The sequence below is a fragment of the Alnus glutinosa genome, chromosome 3 (genome assembly GCF_958979055.1).
Source record: "Alnus glutinosa chromosome 3, dhAlnGlut1.1, whole genome shotgun sequence".
NCBI classification, from domain to species: Eukaryota; Viridiplantae; Streptophyta; class Magnoliopsida; order Fagales; family Betulaceae; genus Alnus; species Alnus glutinosa.
In genome coordinates this window covers 15,301,098-15,322,437 of record NC_084888.1, presented here as the reverse complement: position 1 = coordinate 15,322,437, position 21,340 = coordinate 15,301,098, and the positions used below count along the sequence as shown (strand labels likewise).

The following is a 21,340-nucleotide window of genomic DNA, read 5'->3' as shown; positions in this document are numbered from 1 at the left end:
AATGTATCCATATTGGCATTTTGGTTCGCTATGAAGACTACAATGTCTCTATTTGGTTTAGCGGTTTCAAGACATGTTGTTTGAAATAATAGCGCTTTAAAATGCAGTTAATAAAAATATAATTTTTAAAAGCACAATTAAGTGTTTGATAAAATTACAGTTCAGCTTTTAAAATCGTGCATATCTTGTCTACGTTTTTAAACCGCCATTTTTTCAGCTTTATTCTCAAATAGGACACTTTACGTAATTTTGTTTAAAATACATATTTGACCTGCAAAATCACAGGGCAAACACATAATTAGTTTCTCAAATAAAAATTTTGTAGCAATATTTTGGTGATGATGCATTATGTACTAGATTCACGAATCAAATTTAAACCAAATCTCAATCCGATGTAAGACTCTATATCCAAGCTCTACTCATTCAAAAACTTCGGGTTGGCGGAATTGAATCAGCGCAGTTGATACAATTGTGTATGTTGCGCCTAACATGTAGAACACTTAGGGCTTGTTTGGGTATGCGAATTTTTTTTTTGTATTATATTCTACTATTTTTTATTATATTCAAAATTGTCTATACCAAAAAAAAAAATTGTTTTTTAAAATTATGTTTGGATGGTTTAAAGAACGTGAGACAAAATTAGAAAAAGTTGGATAAAACTTGAGTAGAATTTTAATTCAAAAAACAACCCCCAACATGTTTTTGAAAAGTAATAAAATATAATAAAAAAACAAGTGTTACCCAAACATGCCCTTTGGATCGTACCATTCTCCATCGAAAAGATGAATAAAACAAGGAGAAACTTACACTCTCGAACTGTCATAACTTTTGCAATGTGTGGTTAAAGTTCAAAAGATTGCAATGTGGGTGTCCTTTCAATCATCTCCTACCATTAGAGTTTTTAGTCAAGAGAGCAACTTCTATAAGATCATGGCATAAAACAAGGCTTTTGTGCCTGCCAATAACAAATTGACACGTCATCGTAAAACAAAAAAACATAAGTGTTGCTGAAACACCAAATCATTTTGCCCCCATTTCCCTCTGAGACAAGTTGAGAAAAAAGAGTTCCAGACGCACCACCACAGCCAGGTCAGACGCTTCCGACACTGCCCAGGCTGGACCACGCCGCCACAGCAGGGTTGGAACATGCCGCCACAGCCAGGCCAACCCAACACCACCAAACTCTACTCCTCCGACGTGGGCCTGGACGTGGAGGAGCACTTTAATCAGCCGTGCTCTTGCCAGTCGATCCGTCTTCCAACGCTACTCCAGTTGTGAGTCGGCTTCCACCTGGGCGGAGTCGAGCAAAGAGCCTTCGTAGAAGATGGACATGATGGTGGAGGAGTAGTGGATGGGTACAATGTTGGGGTTGGAGACGTGGATGGTGAGGATGAGCTCGACGTCATGGATTGGGATGTTGAGCTTGAAGGGTGTGAGGTTGATTAATATCAAATGGAAGGTTGGGTCCTTGGGCTAGAATGAGATCAGAGTTGTCACTACCACAGCCGATGCCGCTCTGATCAGAGCAGGGCCCAACTCTATTGTACTGTTTGTACCATTTTGCCCATGCTCTCTTGATGAAATCACTATCTTCTTCTTCTTTGTACTGCCGACTTAGTTCAGAAATGGAGTTACAGTGAAGGAAAGAGATCTAGGGGTAGGCGGAATATTCTGGGGCTTTCTGGGTTGGATTGGTCAGGGGTGGACAGCTCAATGAAATGACAGGATTTGGTGAGATAGGGTGTTTTCAACCTATAGGGTTTTGGTGTGCTAAACCGATGTGGCATGTTATTGTTGGAGGGCAGAAAATAATCCTTTTATGCCAAGTCCGGATAGAAATTATACTATTTAGTTAAATCAAATAGCTAACAAGTGAATTATCTCTTATCCTACTGTAAAATTTATAAAATTACCAATATAGCCTTAATTAAAAAACTAAAAATGAAAATGAAAAGAAAAGAAAAAAAAAAAAACTGTAAAAAAAGATGACCCACAGCAAGACCGTAGGTCACACACATCATTACCTTTTTATTTTTTATTTTATAAACAGGGTATTTTAGTTATTTTTGCTTTTTTCGATAAGATTTAACAAAAAAAAGACCTAATAGAAGAGGGTGATCAAAAGGGGTAGAACACCTATATTTGAACTTTGAGGATAATTTTGCAAAAATCGTGATGACAATTCAAAGTTAGGGTGTAAGTAAAGTTTCCGCCTAAAACAATAATTATGAGAACTCAAGCTACACGTCATTTTCCTAATTCCTAATTTATTTTTGAGATATTACATAATAGATATCTACTTTTCAAAATCAATCTATACAAATTACAATCATATCACTTCCCTAAACCATCAATTTTTTTTTAATTTTTTTTTTATTTTTGTCAATTTCCCTTCAATATTTTTAACGCGCCAAAACGTAATAAACACAAGAGCCTTAAAAAACAATAATGTTCCCCTTTCACTTAATGCTCCGTTTGTTTCGACGTAAAATGGTTTCAGGGAAGTCATTTTTCTGAAAAATATTTTTCGCCGAAAACATTTTTCGGTGTTTGGCGCGTACAGAAAATCACAAATATTTTTCATATTTTCATTCAATCATATTAACCTATAAAAATTAATTTTTATTCAAAACATATAAATATTAATATAAAAATCATCGATGACAAGATTTGGTCACTGACCGACAAGATTCTGACCATTTTTACCAGATTCTGACTAATATAGCCAGAATTTGAGATAAAGGCCGAAATCCGGACAGTTTCGTCGGAATCTGGAATAGCCGGATTCCGGCCATCTGGCCAGATCCGTCCGACCAGCCGGCCGTTTTGGCCAGAGCCGGCCTGGAACCGGCCTCTCTGGCCAAGGCGGCCGGGATCCGACCTCTCTGGCCAGATCCGACCAGGATCCGGCCTCTCTGGCCAAATCCGGCCGGAATCCGGCTCTTTGGCTAGATCCAGTCAGATGGCCGGAATCCGGCCGGTCTGGCCAGATTCCGGCCAGATTGGTCGCCGGAATCTAGGCTGATCGGATTCCGGCGAAGGTGGCCGGATTCCGTCGCTAGATTCCGGCGACATTAACTGGATGTTGTCGGATTCCGATACCGGCAATATTTCGATTGTGGTCGACTGCTTGAACGTGAACGTCGACTGTGTCGTTTAAAATAGATCGATCGTATCTAGCGTCTTCGGAAAACGATTTACTCTTTTAAAAAGCATAAATCATTTTCCGAAATTTACTAAGCATTTTTGGTCAAACAGAAATCATTTTTCGGTTGATTATTATTTTCGCCCCTACCAAACACCGAAAAATGACGAAATCATTTTTCAAAAATTATTTTACGTCGAAACAAACGGAATATAGTCCACAATGAAAATGACGTCTTATGTCACCAAATATGTCATATGCGTAATAAATAAGCACACGAAAAAGATGACGACTGAAAACAACTACTCATCTCCCGATTGTCCATTAATTAATTTGCCATCCATGAAAAAGAAAGAAAAATCAAAACAAATTAAACAGGAATTACTTCCACTAAACAACCCATCATGGCTTCAACTGCACAAATCCAACACGAAAGGCTAAATTTTATTATATATATATATAGTTTTTTTTTTTATAGATTATATATATATATAGTTGATCAGAAGAGTATGGGATACAGATAGAGATGGGAGTGTGTGAAATGAGACGTATATTTAACTTTTATGAATAATAATGGCTGAAATTCGCAGCATTCCAGATGAGGTGGAGAATCCAACACGTACAAGTTTACCCGACAAAAGATGATTAGAATCATTAGAAAGCCAATCTTTGACAATTTTACACCCACCACTTGATGATTTCCCACGTTCTCAATTATTGGTCTAAATTCTGTCTTTTTCAATCTCACCACAATCAAAACTCACGAAAACAACTCGCTGCCCATAACAAAGCCTTACCTTTGAATCTTTGATATCACCTGCTCCTTTTCTATCATCTTCATTTTTAATTACGACCATAAATTATTAATTTATTATTAATGGTCTTGTCATTTTTCATGCATCACCTCTAGCTTTTCTTTCAAATATTTCAAAATTATCTTATGCTATTTAATATTATTACCATCTGCGCCTTCTTTTATACGCGATATCTTTTTCTATATTCCGTTTATTTCAGTGTAAAATAGTTTTCGTCGTAAAATATTTTCAGATAAATTATTTTTCAAAAAAATATTTTCTGTCGAAATCATTTTTCAGTGTTTGACGCGTACGGAAAATTATAAATACTTTTTATATTTTAATTTAAAAAAATTAAATTTTATTCACAAAATAAAAAATGTTAATATAAAATAATATAAAAATATTTTTTTATATTTGACACATACAAATTCCGGCAAAAGTGGCCGGAATCTAGCCATTTGGGCCGGATTTCGGCCGCTTCGGCAAGATTCCGGCCAGTCTAGCCGGAATCCGGGACTGATCGGTGTCGGAATCTGGCTTGTCGGAATTCGGTGATAGTCAACTGCTTGAACGTATAGATCGACTGCATTATTTAAAAGAGAGTCAACTGCGTCTACCATCTACGGAAAATGATTTACGCTTTTAAAAAGCGTAAATTATTTTCCGAAATTTATTAAGCATTTTTGTCAAACGAAAATCATTTTTCGATTGACCATTATTTTCGCCCCTACCAAACACCGAAAAATACCGAAATCATTTTTCAGAAATCATTTTATGCCGAAACAAACAGAGCATAAATCTATTTTTGAAATAATCATATATTTATGAAAAATAAAAAGCTTTTTGCACAACAGATTATGCATAAATTTGTGTACAACCAATCACGTTGATGAGACCCTTGTGAGTGGGAGGGTCGCACCAATGTGAGTGATTGTACACAATAATCCCTATTTATGAAAGAAAAAAAAATAAGTAGATAGGATAACGTTTTTCTCTAAGATGGGTTGAAGATATTTTTTTCAATCTAGTCTATAAATCACATAATTTTTTAATATTAAAAAAAAAATTATTTTTACATGATAAGGAACAAATGACAATTTTATATACTTAAATCTAATTTTTTTTTTTTAAAAAAAAAAAATAAATTGTTTATATATAAAAGCAATTCATGCTCTTTAATATATTAAAAAAAGTACGTGAGAAGCACATACTATTAAAAAAATTATGTGATTCTCATATGCATGAAGCATGTGTTAATCTTAAAAGTTGGTTTGTAAGAAATTTTTTATGAATTAGTTTATAAAATATTTTCATGAAAAACTTTTATCCATATATATAATGGTTCATAACTGGATCTGTAGTTGCCACGTGTCTTATATACTTAGCGAGTACGAAATGGTCGTGGACAGGTGCGAGTGCAGCAGAGTGCCCTCTCGGATACTCCATGAGCTGATGAATGATTGTTTTGACCTGTCGAAGACACGAGCCACGAGGCGTCGCTGTCGTAGCAAGGGAGCACATTTCACGTGGGTGGAGATGAGAAGTCTACATAAAGCCACGTCCCCCTTCCAGCTGTCTCCAGCTACGTATAGGATCTGGCCACGTTGAAAATGTCAGCCCAGGAAACCTCCTCGTGCGGTCGTGCCCTCTCCATTCTTTCGCAATCGCTACAACCGATTGATCATCCACGTCACCCTTTGTTTCTTTATAACTACTTAATTTTATTATTATTCCTTTCAAAAAAAAAAAAAAAAAAAATTTATTATTATTATTATTTTATTTTTTTTTCTGGTAAAGATAGAAAAAGGTCGTGGAGGGGTATGGCCAACCATGTTAGGTTCTTAAATTCGCCTAAAATGCCTACCTACATTAATTATTTTGTACATGTGCAAAACCTGCATGAATTTATGAGCAAACGATAAGAAAATTGGAAAAAGGTCGTAGTGGGGACGAAAGGTTGTCCAACTAAAGTACGCAAAGTGAAGCTCATTTTTATGGTGTGTTATTATTATTAATTTTTTATTTTTATTTTTTCACAGTGGTTGCTGTTTTTTTTTTTCTCATTTGAGGCTGCTCACCAATATCTTTTGCCCTCAATTACTACTTTGTACTGTCCTTAAAAAGGCCCGACTCTTTTTTGACCCATTGCCTTATGTGTGTTATTACAATTCTCAAATAATAATAAAGCATGTAATATACCGTACAAATTATGCATGCTTTGCAAGGACCATGCAAGCCACATAATGATGGGGTCAAAGCCTATAGGCTACGTATATTGTAAAATTCAATTGCATTTATGCCCCGTTTGTTTTGGTGTAAAATGATTTCTAAAAAATGGTTTCAGTATATTTCGGTGTTTGGTAGGGGCGAAAATAATGGCCAACCGGAAAATGATTTTCGTTTGACCAAAAATGCTTAATAAATTTTGAAAAATGATTTACGCTTTTTAAAAGCGTAAATCATTTTCCGTAAATGGTAGATGCAGTCGATTCTTTTTTAAACAACGCAATTGACCTTTACGTTCAAGCAGTTGACTATTGCCGAATTTCGACAAGTCAGATTCCGACTTCGGTCGGTGCCGGAATTCGACAAATTAAGCCGGAATCTGGGGACGTCCGGCAGATGTCGCCGGATTCCGGGGATATCATGCCGGATTCCGGCCAGACTGGGTGGAATCTAGCCGGATCTCCGGCTATCTTGCCGGATCCGGCCAGAAAGCCGGAGATCCAGCCATCTGGTCGGAATCCTGGACGGATCCGGCTGTTCTGGCCGGGATGCTGTCCGGAGAGGCCGGATCTGGCCAAAACGCCGGATCACCGGCCAGAACAGCCGAACCCCCGACATCTGGCCAGATCCGGTTGTTCTGGCCGAATCTCCGGCTAGCTGGCCGGAAACTGGCCAGGACGGCCGGTTTCCGGTCAACTGGCCGGGATCCGGCCGTTTTGTGTCGGATTCCTGCAAAGTTCGCCGGAATCCGGCGAAAATGGCCGGATTCCGGCAACTTTTGCCGGAATTTGTATATGCCAAATTTTAAAAAATATTTTTATATTATTTTATATTAATATTTTTTATTTTGTGAATAAAATTTAATTTTTTTAAATTAATATGATTAAATTAAAATATAAAAAATATTTGTAATTTTCTATACGCGCCAAACACCGAAAAATGATTTCGACAGAAAATATTTTTCTGAAAAATGACTTCCCCGAAACTATTTTACGACGGAAACTATTTTACGCCGAAACAAACGGGGCATTAGTTTCCTTTCTTTGTTTGCTGCACTTTTGGTATGCATGGAAAGTCATGTTGCATATAAAGCAATCCCAACTAAATTTATTTTAAGATAGAATTTTCATTTAAATTGAGGTGGAGAAAATTAATTCAACCTAATTTAATAAATGGCATTTCTAAAAACATATATTAGTTTAATAGGTTGAATTAAATAAATTTCTTCCGGTTTAATTTAGAAAAAAGAAGTATCCATTAATTTATGGTTTCATCCGGGGGCGGTTCAATAAAAATTTAGGCCTTTTTCAATTTTACAATCTTAATATAATACAATTTTATATTAAATATGAATTAAAATAATTTAATTAGTTCGGTACTAAAATTAACGACATGCGATCGGAACTTGTAACAACAACCAATTAAAATCAATGGTGTCTTAAAGAAATAAAGAATAATAGAACCGATAACTAAAAGACTAGAAGTGATAAAAGAAAATAAGAAGAAAAAAAAATATAAAAAGAAGGGAAAAATACACACACCTCGTCAAACTACTACTCAATTATCAATGCAAAAAAAAAAAAACTAACAATTATATGTCAGTTACTATCCCTCAAAACTTGCAAGAAGACAAAAATGACCTTAAAATTGTTTTTAATAAGAAAAAATATCTGTATAAATTCAGAAAAAACAAACTATAACTTAAAGAAAAAGGGGGACTTTTTTTTTTTTTTTAAAAAAAAAAAAATTGTATAAAAAAAAGTAATAAAAAAGGGGGGCTCTTTTTCTTTTTTCTTTTTTTGGATTTTTAGTTATATATATATAATTTTAAGATTTTTTTTTTTTTAAAAAAAAAATTATGAAATATTTTTTTGTTATTGAAAATATTGACACAATTGGTAATTTATGAGACATTGAAAATTAAGTGATAGTTTGAGGGAAGTATGTGTACTTTTTCCTTAAAAAAAAGTAAGCCGTGCTTTAAATTTAAATTTTTTGAAGATGTTTTTTAGAATTTAAAATTTAATTTAAAAATGTATTTTTTTGCGACCTTTTATAAACTATAAACTTTAAGCCATGGCCTAATTGGCCTAGGCACATAACCGGCTGTATACATTGAATTATAGAGTTAATAATAAACGGTGTTCATACTCCTAAGACTGGATTGTCCAGCCATATATAATTAATCCAAATGTCCATTATTTGCTAATATAGTTTTTAATTTTAGTAGGAATTGAAAGACTTTTGATTCTTCAGGGAGTCAATCGATCAATTGCATGTTTTGATGTTCACATTGTCTTAAGAAATAACTTAAAATACAAAGTATAATGGCACGGCGTCGTTGTTTATACAAAAATGTACCATTTTACTTGCAGCTTGGTTTAAGTGACAGGGACAGCATATGATTAAGCGATCATGCGTATATAGCGTAATGATGTGTAAGCTTTGCATAATTGAGGAGCCCTTAAACAATTAATACACGTTGTAATTTATAATAAATTCAATTTGGCAAGTTGGCACCACTTATTATGACGGCAATTTGTGAACTACTAATAGTTTATGCATATCCATTACAAAAAGCAAGAAAAAAATGTCATGTCGAATGTCGATGATGGGCATCGCACCCCTTAATAGATTATGAACATCACCATCGATTGGAAACAAAATGTGGTGCTTTTTTTTTTTTTTTTTTGTTGCTGTAGGTGAAATTCTTAAGATGATTGACAGCCAACCTCATTGAGATAACTACAACATCACAAATTTGAGTTCAAAAGTGGTCACCGTTTGATTCCGAATATAGTAAATTCATGTGCAACATTTATAAGGGAAATGTCACAGACTTTTTTTTTTTTTTTTTTTTTTGGAGGTTTGCGCCTTTCGAGAAGGGTTAAGTGACTTTTAGATGTTTGAATTTCTCTATAATCTCTTTATTTTGTCTCTGCTTGCAGCTCTTTCTGACCGTTCTTGGTTACTTTATAAGCCGAATCATTTATTTGATCAATTCACGCTTGTTTTTTTTTGGTTCTTTGCTTTCTACAATAATTTTGGGTTGTTTAGGGCATTTGTTTGGATTGTTTACCTTTTTTGTGTTTTTCTTATGTTCTAATCTCCCCATTTTCCCCTCTCCCATCTTGAATAAAAAAAAATAAAAAAATGAGAGAGAAAGGCCCATATTCTTGTGGTGGTGGAGATGAGGATTCCAGCATAGAAACTTTCGTAAATTCGTATTTTATTTTATTTTTTTAGGTAAAGTAGTAGCATTTCATTTAATAAATTAGAAAAAAAACACATTGTTCAACAAGTATAATATTTATTTATTTTTATTTTTTTGTATGCACCACTTACCATGACCGAAAACTTTTGAAAATAATTTTTACATTTAAAAATCACAAACCTCTACTAAATTCCACAACCTCCCTACCAACATAATATTGAAAAATTATTTTGGAAATCCGTAATTAATTAATTACAAGGTATGAGATGTGCTCCCAATCAAGAGAAGCAACGTATGGTATATTAGTATATTAGTATATTAGTATATTCTCCTCCTCAATATTCGGTCCCCAATTTAATAATATATTCCCCATTACAAGTGAATGATTATTGAAAATAGTCCCCCAACCACAGTGGAAAACAAGATACGAACCATAACTCGCAACCCGATAAACGTTTCACAGAACGCGAGTCAACTCAGAGTTTCACCGGGTCATCTCGGTCCGCATTTCTCATGCTAGCATTCACACGGACAGCAATCATTTTTTATCCCGTAAAAGGTTGCATGAGTTGTTCACATTTAGGAAGATTAGAAATTCTAGAAATTATCAGAATAAATATGTAAATGTAATTATAATACTTTATTATTAAATAATTTTAGAAAACAAAAGAGAGGGAAAAAGTGGATGGATGCAATTATTATACAGTACGAAATTTTTTATACATAAAGAGTGAAAGTGTTTTTTTTTTTTTTTTTTTTTTTTTTTTTTAAAAAAAAGAATTTTGAAGCGATATAAATATAAAAATTATTTTGTATTTTGTATTTTGAATAACGTCTTTTGTTTTTAATTAATTGTTAATTCATTTGTCTTGAAAATAGTCTATACGTCGTTTATTTGAACTGTCTTCAAAATTCAAATCTCGTTTAATACTTTAAGAAATTAGTTTGGATTGTTAATGAGTTTTGGATAATCAGTAATCAGTGACATGATTTGAAAGGGTCAAATAGTGAACCTAATCAGTGACTCGTCCGAGTTAACACAAAAAGAAAAGGAAACAAAACACGAGATTGGAAATTGCTTCTAGATAGAAAACATCGTTATGCGAGTTTGCCAGCATCGATTGTTCACAAAAAAAAAAAAAAACAAAGAAAATAAAGAGAGAGAGAGAGAGAGAGAGAGAGAGGACAAGCAAGAAAAACATATATACGTATACAAAATAAATGTAAAAGAAAAATGTCAATTATTTTCAATTATTTGTGTGGATGCAGTCGCCGAAGCTCTGTGGCCTTCGTTCTCTCTCTGCCTCCATCACGATCTAAAACCGACTCTCTTTGAGCTTCGATTTGAATCGCTTTTGTTTTTGTTCTCCGTCTTTCTATAGCGTCTGTGTCTCATTGTTCGCGTATTTGGGCTTGTATATGTTGTATACAAAGATTGAGCTTTTGCAGTGAAATAGTTTTGTTAGTTTGGAAGTCAAGGATTTGTGTTTTTGTTTTTGTTTTTTTTTTCCTTTTTCGGTGGTTTCTGTATTTTTTTTTTGTTTGTTTGTGTGATTACTGGAAGTGAACCCGGGCTTTTGGGCTCGGGGATCCCGGATCATGGCGATTGAGAAGGAGCTCCAGCTCTGGAGAACTGATGAGGAACACGACCCGAACTCTTCCTACTTGCAGAAATTCCGACTCTACGAGACTCGCTCGGTATATGCATACATACTCTTCAGCATTGGTTTGCGATTCTGATTTGGTTTCTACTGTTTTGTAGCTCAAATTCATGTCCGTTTATAGGCTTTTTTTTTTTTTTTTTTTCCCTATTCAGCTTTTCATTTTTTGGCGTTGTTGAAAGGAAAATATTATGAGGATCCTATCAGTTTTGTTTGGTTTTCTTGAAATCCGGACGTTTTTGCTTTTGTTCATTGGAGTTGAATTTAAATTGTTCATGTCTTTTTTTGTATCTGCGTGATTTATTTGAATTGTAAGTGCGAACTTGCCTACGTATGATTTATTGTTATTTTGTATGTTCGAATAAATATATTTTCTTTTGGCTGTAAAAGGAATTTTCAATTTACTGATTCTTGTCTTAGACATGATTTGGCATGGTGGTAGGGTTAGATTTTGCCTTGAATGAGGACTGTGGAAGTGATTTTAAGTTGATTTTTGTTTGTATATTTGCCACTTGTTCATTAATAGTAGGTAAATGATGAATTTTTTGAGTTCATTTCTGATTTTCACGTTTAGAGTATGCTCAGTTCAGGAGATCCAATGTCTTCATGGTTTCTGGTATCTAATATTTTGGAGTTCAAGTTTGGTGCTATATTAGTTGTTATTAAAGTCTTATAATGTTAACTGGAAAACATATAGATATGATACTGGTGTGAACTTCGAACCTTTAAGAAGCTTGATCATTGACTTGGGCATATACTGAATCACTAATGGGTTTAAAATATTTCTTCTTTCTTTGTTTCTTTTTATAAACCAATCTACCTGTGTCGATTTTTGTTTGTTTGTTTGGTTGTATTTTTTTTTTTTTCATATTGAATATACTAATGTAATGTCAATATGCCTTCTATATGCAACAGAACTATTATATGACAGGAAGAGACAAGAACAGAACTGTCTGGAGGGTGCTAAAGATTGACAGATTGGAAACTTCTGAGCTAAACATTCTTGAAGACTCGACAACATACTCAGAAATTGAATGTTATGACCTGCTAAGGAGGATTCATGAAGGAAACCAGTGTACTGGTGGACTTAAATTTGTCACCACTTGTTATGGAATTGTTGGTATGTTATATCTGTAAGACTTAAAAATCTTGGACATTTTCTTTTTCAATATTTGTGAACTCATGGTATTCTCTTTTGATCATAGGGTTCATCAAATTTTTTGGACCTTATTACATGCTGCTTATTACGAAAAGAAGAAAGATTGGTGCAATTTGTGGGCACACAATTTATGGCATTGCCAAGAGCGAGATGATTCCAATTCCAAATTCTACTGTGCAGTCCAAAATGGCTGATTCTAAGAATGAGAACAGGTCTTTTGTCCATTCTGCATGTAAATGTAATATGAGACCTAAGAGAGTAGCGATCAGAATGATAGATTGTCCATATGTACCTGAATAGAAAATTTGTTATAATGTGGTTGATTTTTTTTTTTTTTTTTTTTTTTTTTTTTTTTTTTTTGTATATATCTTAGTTTCAATTAATCCATTTTGGGGGCAAGTAATCTTGTTTGGTGTCATCGTTAAATAGTAGACAAGTTCTACATTTTGGAGGTAATCTCTGCTATACACTTTTATTCACCCCTCAGGGTGAGATCAATGATGTGGGCTTCCTCGATTCAAACATATCTGATGTTCATCTGGTCTTTTGTAGTTTGTCTTCTTATAATGTGAAGCAAATGATGCATCTTCCATTTTTTTTTTTTGTAATTAAATAGTGTTGAATGTTTTTGTTGGATCCTTCATTAATATTTTTCTATAGAGGCTATTGCCAGTTCGTTTCCTGCAAATGTACAGGGGCAAACTTCATTGCCGTTGTGATGTAAATATAACATGTTGAGTGAGACAAGGTATCATCAGGGTTTTGTGGGGATAATTGCTTTCTTTCCTTTTATTTTTTTTCTTTTCTTTTGTCCTGGTTAAAATTTACAGTTCAAGCAGTTGCTTCATCGACATTTTTTCCTCTTTGTTCAAATTATTAGATGCATATTGATATTGGTTGCCTTTCTTTTCCTGGTGGACATAGATACAAGAAGCTCCTATGCACAGTGGATCTTACGAAGGACTTCTTTTTCAGCTACTCCTACCATGTCATGCGGAGTCTGCAAAAGAACTTATGTGATAATAAGACAGGAGAATTCCTTTATGAAACAATGTTTGTTTGGAATGAGTTCTTAACTCGTGGAATCCGAAATAACCTCAGGAATACGATCTGGACAGTTGCATTGGTGTATGGCTTCTTTAAACAGGTATGCCATATGGAACTTGATTAGTTTTTGTCGGTTTTCTTCTTGTTTTTCTAACTTTTTGTGCTGAGCCACCACCAAGTAGGATGCTGCCATATTGGAACTGCTAGGAGACTTTTAAGTCCCACCAAACCCAACCCCCCACCCCGGGGGTTATTTGTTTTTGATAAGTATTTGTGTAATATAACCATTTTTAAAATTTGTGAATTTGGTTGCTTAACATTCTTTCTTTTTTCCATAAACTAACTGAATTTCATGTTTGCGGTCAGCCTACTGTAACCATCCTCTTTTTGCGTTCACCAGGGTTGGGATGGGCTATGTAAATGATTACGTCACTAAGTGTAGAAACATGCAGAATTTTTATTTGTTTAATTTTTTGATTTTATTCCCCTATAGTTTGCTTGCTGGAGCCATCCAAGGGTTTAGCATATGACACGTCATCTTATATTCGGTATATATGTAATCCATTTCCTGATATTTATTCAAAGTTAGAATAACTTATTTACGAATACACTTTTTAGTGAGTCAAACAGCTAATGTTTGAGGCAATTTAGCGTGTTAGACATTTCTTAACTTAGGAGCATATGTAGTTTCTCAATATTTTATCGAAACTGAGAACAAATCAATATAGGAGTACACATTTTAGTGAATTAAATGGCTTACTTGTGACAAATCTTGGACAGTTTAGTGACTCATGCAGGCTTGATACCTTTCTCATTTTTTTCCTGGATTTATACATATTATTATGTATTAGAATGAAAGCATTGAAGTATGATATTATATAACTACTTCATGTTTTGTTTCCAGGTCAAACTTTCTGTATCTGGCAGGCTCTTCAACTTGACCCTAATTGCTAGACGTTCACGTCATTATGCTGGCACCAGGTCTGGAGACTGATCAAACATGCTTCTTTAACTAGTTATTTGTTTAAGCTACATTCTTTTGATACCAGATGTCGTATACTTTGATGCCCACCTGCGTGACCCAGTGCCATATATATGTGCCTAGAAGTGGTCTACACAGGCCACATGACTGTTTATAGCTGCTTCTTCATGATTTCATGTTGTCTTATAACTGTAACTTCTGATCTTTGCTGGCTCCTTTTGAATGCTTCCAACTTCTATAGTAGGTCACAAAGGGTGATTACACTGCATATGATTTGCTTACCATTTAGCAGAATAAACTTTTCGCCTCTAGCCATAACTCTGACTTTGCCTTACTATCTTCTGGAGCAGATATCTAAAACGTGGTGTCAATGAGAAGGGTAGAGTAGCTAATGATGTTGAGACGGAGCAGTTTGTTTTTGAAGATGCTCCTGAAGGATGCTCTATGCAAATAAGTTCTGTTGTGCAAAACCGGGGTTCTATACCCCTTTTCTGGTCCCAGGAAACTTCACGATTGAATCTCAAACCTGACATTATATGTATGATTTGGGCACATTTTATTCTCTTAGCCTTTTGAGTTCTGTTTATGTTTTGCTGACTTTTCTTTCTGTTTCCAGTATCAAGTAAGGACCCTAAGTATGAAGCCACAAGGCTTCATTTTGAAAATCTTGTCAAGAGATATGGAAATCCCATACTTATATTGAATTTAATTAAGGTTGGCCTCTCCACATTTATTGAAAAATCAATCATCATATACCCATCCATGCTTATTGGTTTGGCTTTTGTATCTGGATTTTAGTGACCTCTGAAACTCAACTCTTTTCACATTTTCTTTTCCTTTTTTAAAATGGTTGGTGATAAATAGACGCGTGAGAGGAAGCCTCGAGAAACTATTCTTCGTGCCGAGTTTGCAAATGCTATCAGATGTATTAATAAAAATTTAACTGTGGAGAATCGCCTTAGGTTTCTTCACTGGGACCTACACAGACACTCTACAAGGTGCTTTGCAATTCTTTATAAAATATCTTTGGTTTCCTTTTCATTTAAATGATGATTGACATGATTAGAACTATATATTTGCAGCAAAGCTACCAATGTGTTGACACAGCTAGGAAAAGTGGCTGCCTATGCATTGGATGTATCTGGCATCTTCTATTGTCAAACAAAGCCAAATTTAATGCCAGAGGGATTATTAAATTATTCCTACTTTGAGTAAGTTTGTAAAAAAGGATGCTACTTTACTGAAATTGTTCATGTCATTTATTCTCATAATATTTCAAAGATCATGAATTAGTGTGCCTGAATTTCTCTGTCTAACCCCTTTATGTGATTGAACTCTAAATGTTTCCCCACACATGGCTCTTATTGAACTCTAATTGTTTGTAACTAATGCAACCCAGATGATAGTACAACGGAATGATATAAAATTCCACAACCCACTTTTTCAAACATTTAAGGGGTTATTATATGCTTTTATTCAAATCTTTTTTGGTAGTTTGTTCGCTGAGCGATTTCTTTGTGATCTATTTATGGTTCATGTTTCCTTGGTTGGATAAATATGTTTCTATGTGTATATGTTGCGGGATTGGGTTTATTATATAAGGTACCATAGCTTGTTCAATTTCTTTTAAGGCTTTGTTGCAAGGATTTTACTTTTACTCCTGCTTAAGGATACTTTCTAGTTAATTAAACTCCTGAACATTCTGTTTTGATGCAGGAAAAATTATGGTGGTGACTGCTCTCCGGAGAACCTTCCCAGCAGGAATGATAACTCTGATAACCTGGCAAAAGAAGTTAGAAATGATAGTGCTAGTGGTAATGCAAATGGAGACGACAGTATCAAACCCCCAATGTTTCAAAAAGGAGTCCTAAGAACCAATTGTATAGATTGTTTGGATCGCACAAATGTTGCTCAATATGCCTATGGGCTAGTTGCCCTTGGACGTCAGCTGCATGCTTTAGGATATTTAGATTCACCAAATATTGATTTAGATAATCCACTGGCAGAGGATTTAATGGGAATGTACGAAACTATGGGTGACACACTTGCATTACAATATGGTGGTTCTGCAGCACACAATAAGGTAATCCTTCGAAATTCTAGTGTTAGGGAAATTGGATATCGATATTGGAAAATTTGTGGTTATTTGATACTAAAAGATAAGGATTACAATTGTTTATATATCCTTTAAGGCAATGCAGTAAGTAAAGCTGGTTAGAGGGGAGATAAAAATTGTTTCTTAGTTATGATACTCTTGTCACCTTGTAACAATTCTGGATGTCAAACTCCAAAAATCATTGGATCCCTCCCTCTAGGCATTTTTCAGATCTTAACCTGGCCTTTATTAGTTCGTGAATCCGTGTGACCAATTTTTTCATGTCTTATCAAGCAGGTATCAGACCCTTGGCTCGACTGTAACTGGATCCAGCTTTTTATTGAGTCAATCTAAAACCTCCCATTTCTTGAAACTACCCCTACTGAAATGGTCTATGGTGTATCAATTGATTGTTGTTTGTCTTTTCAAGCTGGAAGCTATTTTAATTTCTGATTAAAGTTTGACATTTTTTTCATTCAATGATTTTGTAAATGTGATGCTAAACAGATATTCTCCGAGAGACGAGGCCAGTGGAAAGCAGCAACTCAGTCGCAGGAGTTCTTTAGAACACTACAAAGGTTTTACAGTAATACCTGCATGGATCCTGAGAAACAAAATGCCATTAATGTGTAAGTCAAATTATCCCGTTTGTTAACCATGTTTTGTTTCTGTGAGAGATTATCCAATCCTGCAAATTGAATTCATTATACTTGTTGGATTGGTATGGGAGTTGTACTGTATAATTTGACTTGATGGTTCTGTAGGTTCCTGGGTTACTTTCAGCCACAGCCAGGTAAACCAGAGCTGTGGGAGCTGGATTCAGACCAGCATTACAATGTTGGGAGGCATGGCCCTAATTTTGCTGATGAGAATATTAGGTATAAGTTTTTGTGTTGCCATTATAAGTTCTTTAAATTTGGAACTTTTGAGGGAGACTTTGTATTACTGATAAACAATAAAATCAATTTTTTTTTATTTTTATTTTATTTTATTTTTTTAAGAAAGGAGAAAATATGTTTGTGCAAAGAATAAGTCAGAAATTTCTTTTGATAGGGGATTTTCTTCCATTTTTTCCAAACTGGTTTCTTTAGAGGGAAGGAAAGAAAAGATTCTGCAAATTTTGGGAAATGTTCTGAAATTCAAGGGAAATGCTTTGATACTGCTAACCTTACTAGAATGGTTTGAGAAAGCCTGGCAATTCATGAGAAGCGTGTTTAATATAATTTCATTTATTAAAGTTTTCTTTTAATAATTTCAAACATCTTTTTCTTCTAGTGATTGGCCATGTCTTTCTCACAATTGACTTTCATTATACAGTTAAGAGTTTCATCTAGGTTTGTCATGAACCACCCTATTTGTTTCGCATTTGCATTCTTTTCTTGTTAAATTTAAATTGAAAATGTTTCAACCATATTCCAGGTTTACATATCCCAGCTCATTGCTCTTTCTTAATGTATGCGTATATCTTTGTTAATTAAAAGTCTATATTTGATTTACGTGAATCGGATTGGAATCATTGGATCCTAAAAAATGAATTATTTTCGTATAAATGAACTTTAAAACTTTCAAATTTCTTATTGTTTTATCAACTGAACACTATGTTTCGCAAAATGGAGGTGGAGGGAAAATAAATCAAAGGGAGGAGAAAGGGGGAGGGCCCGGGAAGGTTATCTGGATTATGGGTGCTTGGTTGCCTAGAGGAAATTGGATCGAAGAAAAAATATATTAGTGGGTTGCATAAGGATTAAAAATTGAACCTCGTCTTTCCCTATTCACATCCCTCCATTTCCTTCCAAAAGCTTAAGCTAAAAAAGTTTAAGCTGAAAAGATATTGTGAATGTAATCATTTAATTAATAATCTAGCACTCCCCCTCACGGGCTTACATTTCCTCTCAATAAATTTTGTTCAACAGCTGGAATATTTAAGGTTTGAACTTAGAACTATTGTTTTGATACCATGTTGAATCACCACTTATCCCAAAAGTTTTTAGGATAGCTAGTGATTTAACTGGGAAAAAAAATAATCTCTCTTGAAGGAAAGCGAATTCCACCATCTCCTTCCCCTCCCCTCCCTTTCTACCCAAACAAAGGAAAGACAGTCTCCTCCCTCCCTTTTCCATCCTCTTCCTTTCCACCTTTTTACTGCTATCCGAGCACAGTGAATTTTTTTTTGTGTTCTTTTGTGGGAATTGGAATGGGTCATATATATCATTGGTTTCCACTTGGATGATATTATACGAACAGTTGTTATTCTTTATTTTATTTTGTGCGGGGATGGGAATAAATCTACACTTTCAGTCTTTTTGATGATTAAACTTCATTTAAATGAGAAAAAAAAAAAAAACAAAAACGCATGACTTCTTTTACAAATACCATAAAGTCTTATTTCTTAATCTATAGGTCATTTATCAAAAGATCACTATCAGATGGCAATATTCTTTGCAAAAGTGACTCACCTGCAGTGAGCACAGATGTTGGACACGAGGAACATTTGTCTGAGAAATTGCAAGGAGATAACACAGGTCTTTCAGAATCCACGCCAGAGATCTCGACTTGTGAAAGTGATATATCTTATTGCAGGTCTGTTAGTTTCACATTTTCTACACTTGCTGCCTTGAGAAACTGCTTCTATAATTTTGGTTTTCCATTCCAGAACTTTTTAGGCTTTCATTGTCGGTCTTCCTCCAATACTATCGTTCTTTCCTTCAAGTAACATATCATTCTAATAAGATGAAACAAAAGGTTGCATACTTGCTAGTAGAATATTTAGATTTTTTGTGTCCTTGTCTTTATTTTTGATCCTATGGACCTTCATCTGCAATTAATCTAATCAATGTTGGTTGTCTTTTGTAGGTTTACTCCTTCAATGTCTCGTAGGCAGCTCTTTAGAGATATGCTAGAGGACCAATGTCCAGAAAATGATCAAATTTGTTATTATGACCATGGGGATGCATGCACTTGCTCAAATTTTCCTAATGTGGACTGGCTTTCTTCGTCTGGAAATTCTTGTGAAGAAGAAATATACGAAAGGTAGTTCTCATAAATCTGTTATACTCTGATGCAGTATACAATGATCAAAAAAGAAATAGAAAATCATTTTTTACTTCTTATAACATTCATTAAATGGTGCCAAATTATACGCCTTTTTTGTGTTGTTAATTGTTATTTTTTCTTGAAAGAGTGGGGGAAAAAGACACTATGGCTAGCCATTGATTGATAATCTTCGAGTGAGATATAAAGAAGCTTTATATTGAATTTACAGTGTAAGAAAAAAAAAAGAAGAAGAAAAAACTCGTTATGTAAGCCTTGTTCTTGTAGCACGTGAGATGATGTGTCCTACCTAGACTTCAAATCAACTAATCATGCTGAATTTTCGTGGTAACCCAGAAAGTAAGATCATTCCACTTAATATCTGCGTCTGAACCTATTTGTTGAACTGGGAATCTCTTAGATGACCGAAGTTTGTAAAGAATGAGAAATTTGCATTTATTTGGTGTGGAGTCTGACAATTCTGAAACCTTGGTGTTAGTCTTTTAGGTTAGAACCCTTTATTAGCTTTTCTCTGCCTGACCCCAGGGCTTAAATCGGTTTAGTGTTCAACTGCAAAGGTCTGACGACTGATGAATCTTTCCTTTTTTCTTCTTCAATTAATTGGTAAAGCTCACATGCACCATGTGGGTCTTGAACCCATGATTTTACCCTCCACCCCATGAACATGAGAAGGTGTGGTTTGAATTAGAGTGCATTGGCAACTCAGCACTGGTTAGTTTGGATGCAGGTCTATCACCAGCCTTTCATCAGAAGATGTTTTGGACGGATTAAAAGTTGACAGTATCACATCTTCAAGTGAGACTAGATCCAGCATGAAGGTAATTATTTTATTGTCTTGCTGATGGCATTTTTATGAACTGTTGTATTTGAACTTTTTGTTAAGAAAGAGCTTCTAGTGTCTACCATTCATTGTATGTTTGAAAGATATGACTGGTCTTGTGACAAAACAGTTTTAATCATTTTTTAATATTTATGGATGGGTGACTTCTTGGGAAGTCTTCATACCCCTTGTTTACTTATAAAAAAATAAAAATAAAAGATCACTTTTTAATATTTATACTGAAGTTGGAAGCAGGTGCATTTCCTTAGTTCTGATGTAGGTTAATACACTGTTTGGGCTCCTTAAACTTTGTTCATATCACCCATTCTGACTTTGTTCATATCACCCATTCTGTTGTCTATATACGCGCGCGCGCGCGCACACACACACATATACACACACACACACACATATATACACACGCATCATGTGTACATAATATACACACGCATCATGTGTACATTTGCACTTCTGTACATACACGCACGCTCACACAAACACAGAAAATTCATTATTGATAGAGTGAATCACTTGGGATGCTTTTTAGTGTTTATAGAATTATGAATTTGTTTAATACTGCATACTTCTGGTAAGAAACAGATAATCAATTCCATTGATACTTCTCTTTAGGAAAGGGAGCAGATTGGGAAGGAGATCAGGCACAATGACATCCGTGCTGAATTTTCTGACAGTTTTGCAAACTGGGTAACTCGTGGTGAAATACTGTTCCGCTAAAGTTCACTTAAAAGATTTTGTCATTACATTTATCCTCACCATGATCAGATTCAACCCGTCCGAAGGATGTGGTTTCCGTACAGAATAAATGGTTAGATACCAGTCAAAAGAGATCGAATAGTATCGGCATTTGGTGGCAGATATAATTCTCGAGTCATGTAACATTTGTAGCATTTATTCAATCCCCTAAATTATCCATGTGGGCACGATATAGGAAGTACAGGAGTAAATATGAATAGCTACTTCCTGTCTGGAGCTCTCAACTCACCGCATCTTCTAGGTTCTTAACTGGGGCGATGTTTATATGAATAACTCTCCACTCCACTGATTCCTGTAGGTTTTTAGACACTGAAAATTTTTGACCTTGTAAATATTTATTAATAATAATCTACTATTAATTCTGAAACA

The 21,340-nt window shown here is 34.7% G+C and overlaps 1 protein-coding gene across 2 annotated transcripts; it reads left to right on the top strand.

Annotated features, from left to right (window-relative positions):
- The first annotated feature begins 10,549 nt into the window (after positions 1-10,549).
- Positions 10,550-21,340, top strand: LOC133862766 (phosphoinositide phosphatase SAC2-like). 2 transcript variants are annotated; one of them, XM_062298639.1, is made up of 16 exons: positions 10,550-11,080; positions 11,959-12,163; positions 12,249-12,414; positions 13,127-13,349; positions 14,154-14,230; positions 14,582-14,769; positions 14,848-14,945; positions 15,096-15,229; positions 15,314-15,442; positions 15,948-16,314; positions 16,834-16,955; positions 17,091-17,204; positions 18,727-18,906; positions 19,180-19,356; positions 20,094-20,195; positions 20,828-21,340. In XM_062298639.1, exons 1-15 carry the CDS (start codon positions 10,982-10,984, stop codon positions 20,146-20,148), a joined length of 2,334 nt encoding a protein of 777 aa, XP_062154623.1. In that variant the 5' UTR covers positions 10,550-10,981; the 3' UTR covers positions 20,149-20,195; positions 20,828-21,340. The 2 variants fall into 2 exon arrangements, with proteins under 2 accessions (XP_062154623.1, XP_062154621.1); XM_062298637.1 differs by having other exon boundaries at positions 10,552-11,080; positions 20,105-20,195.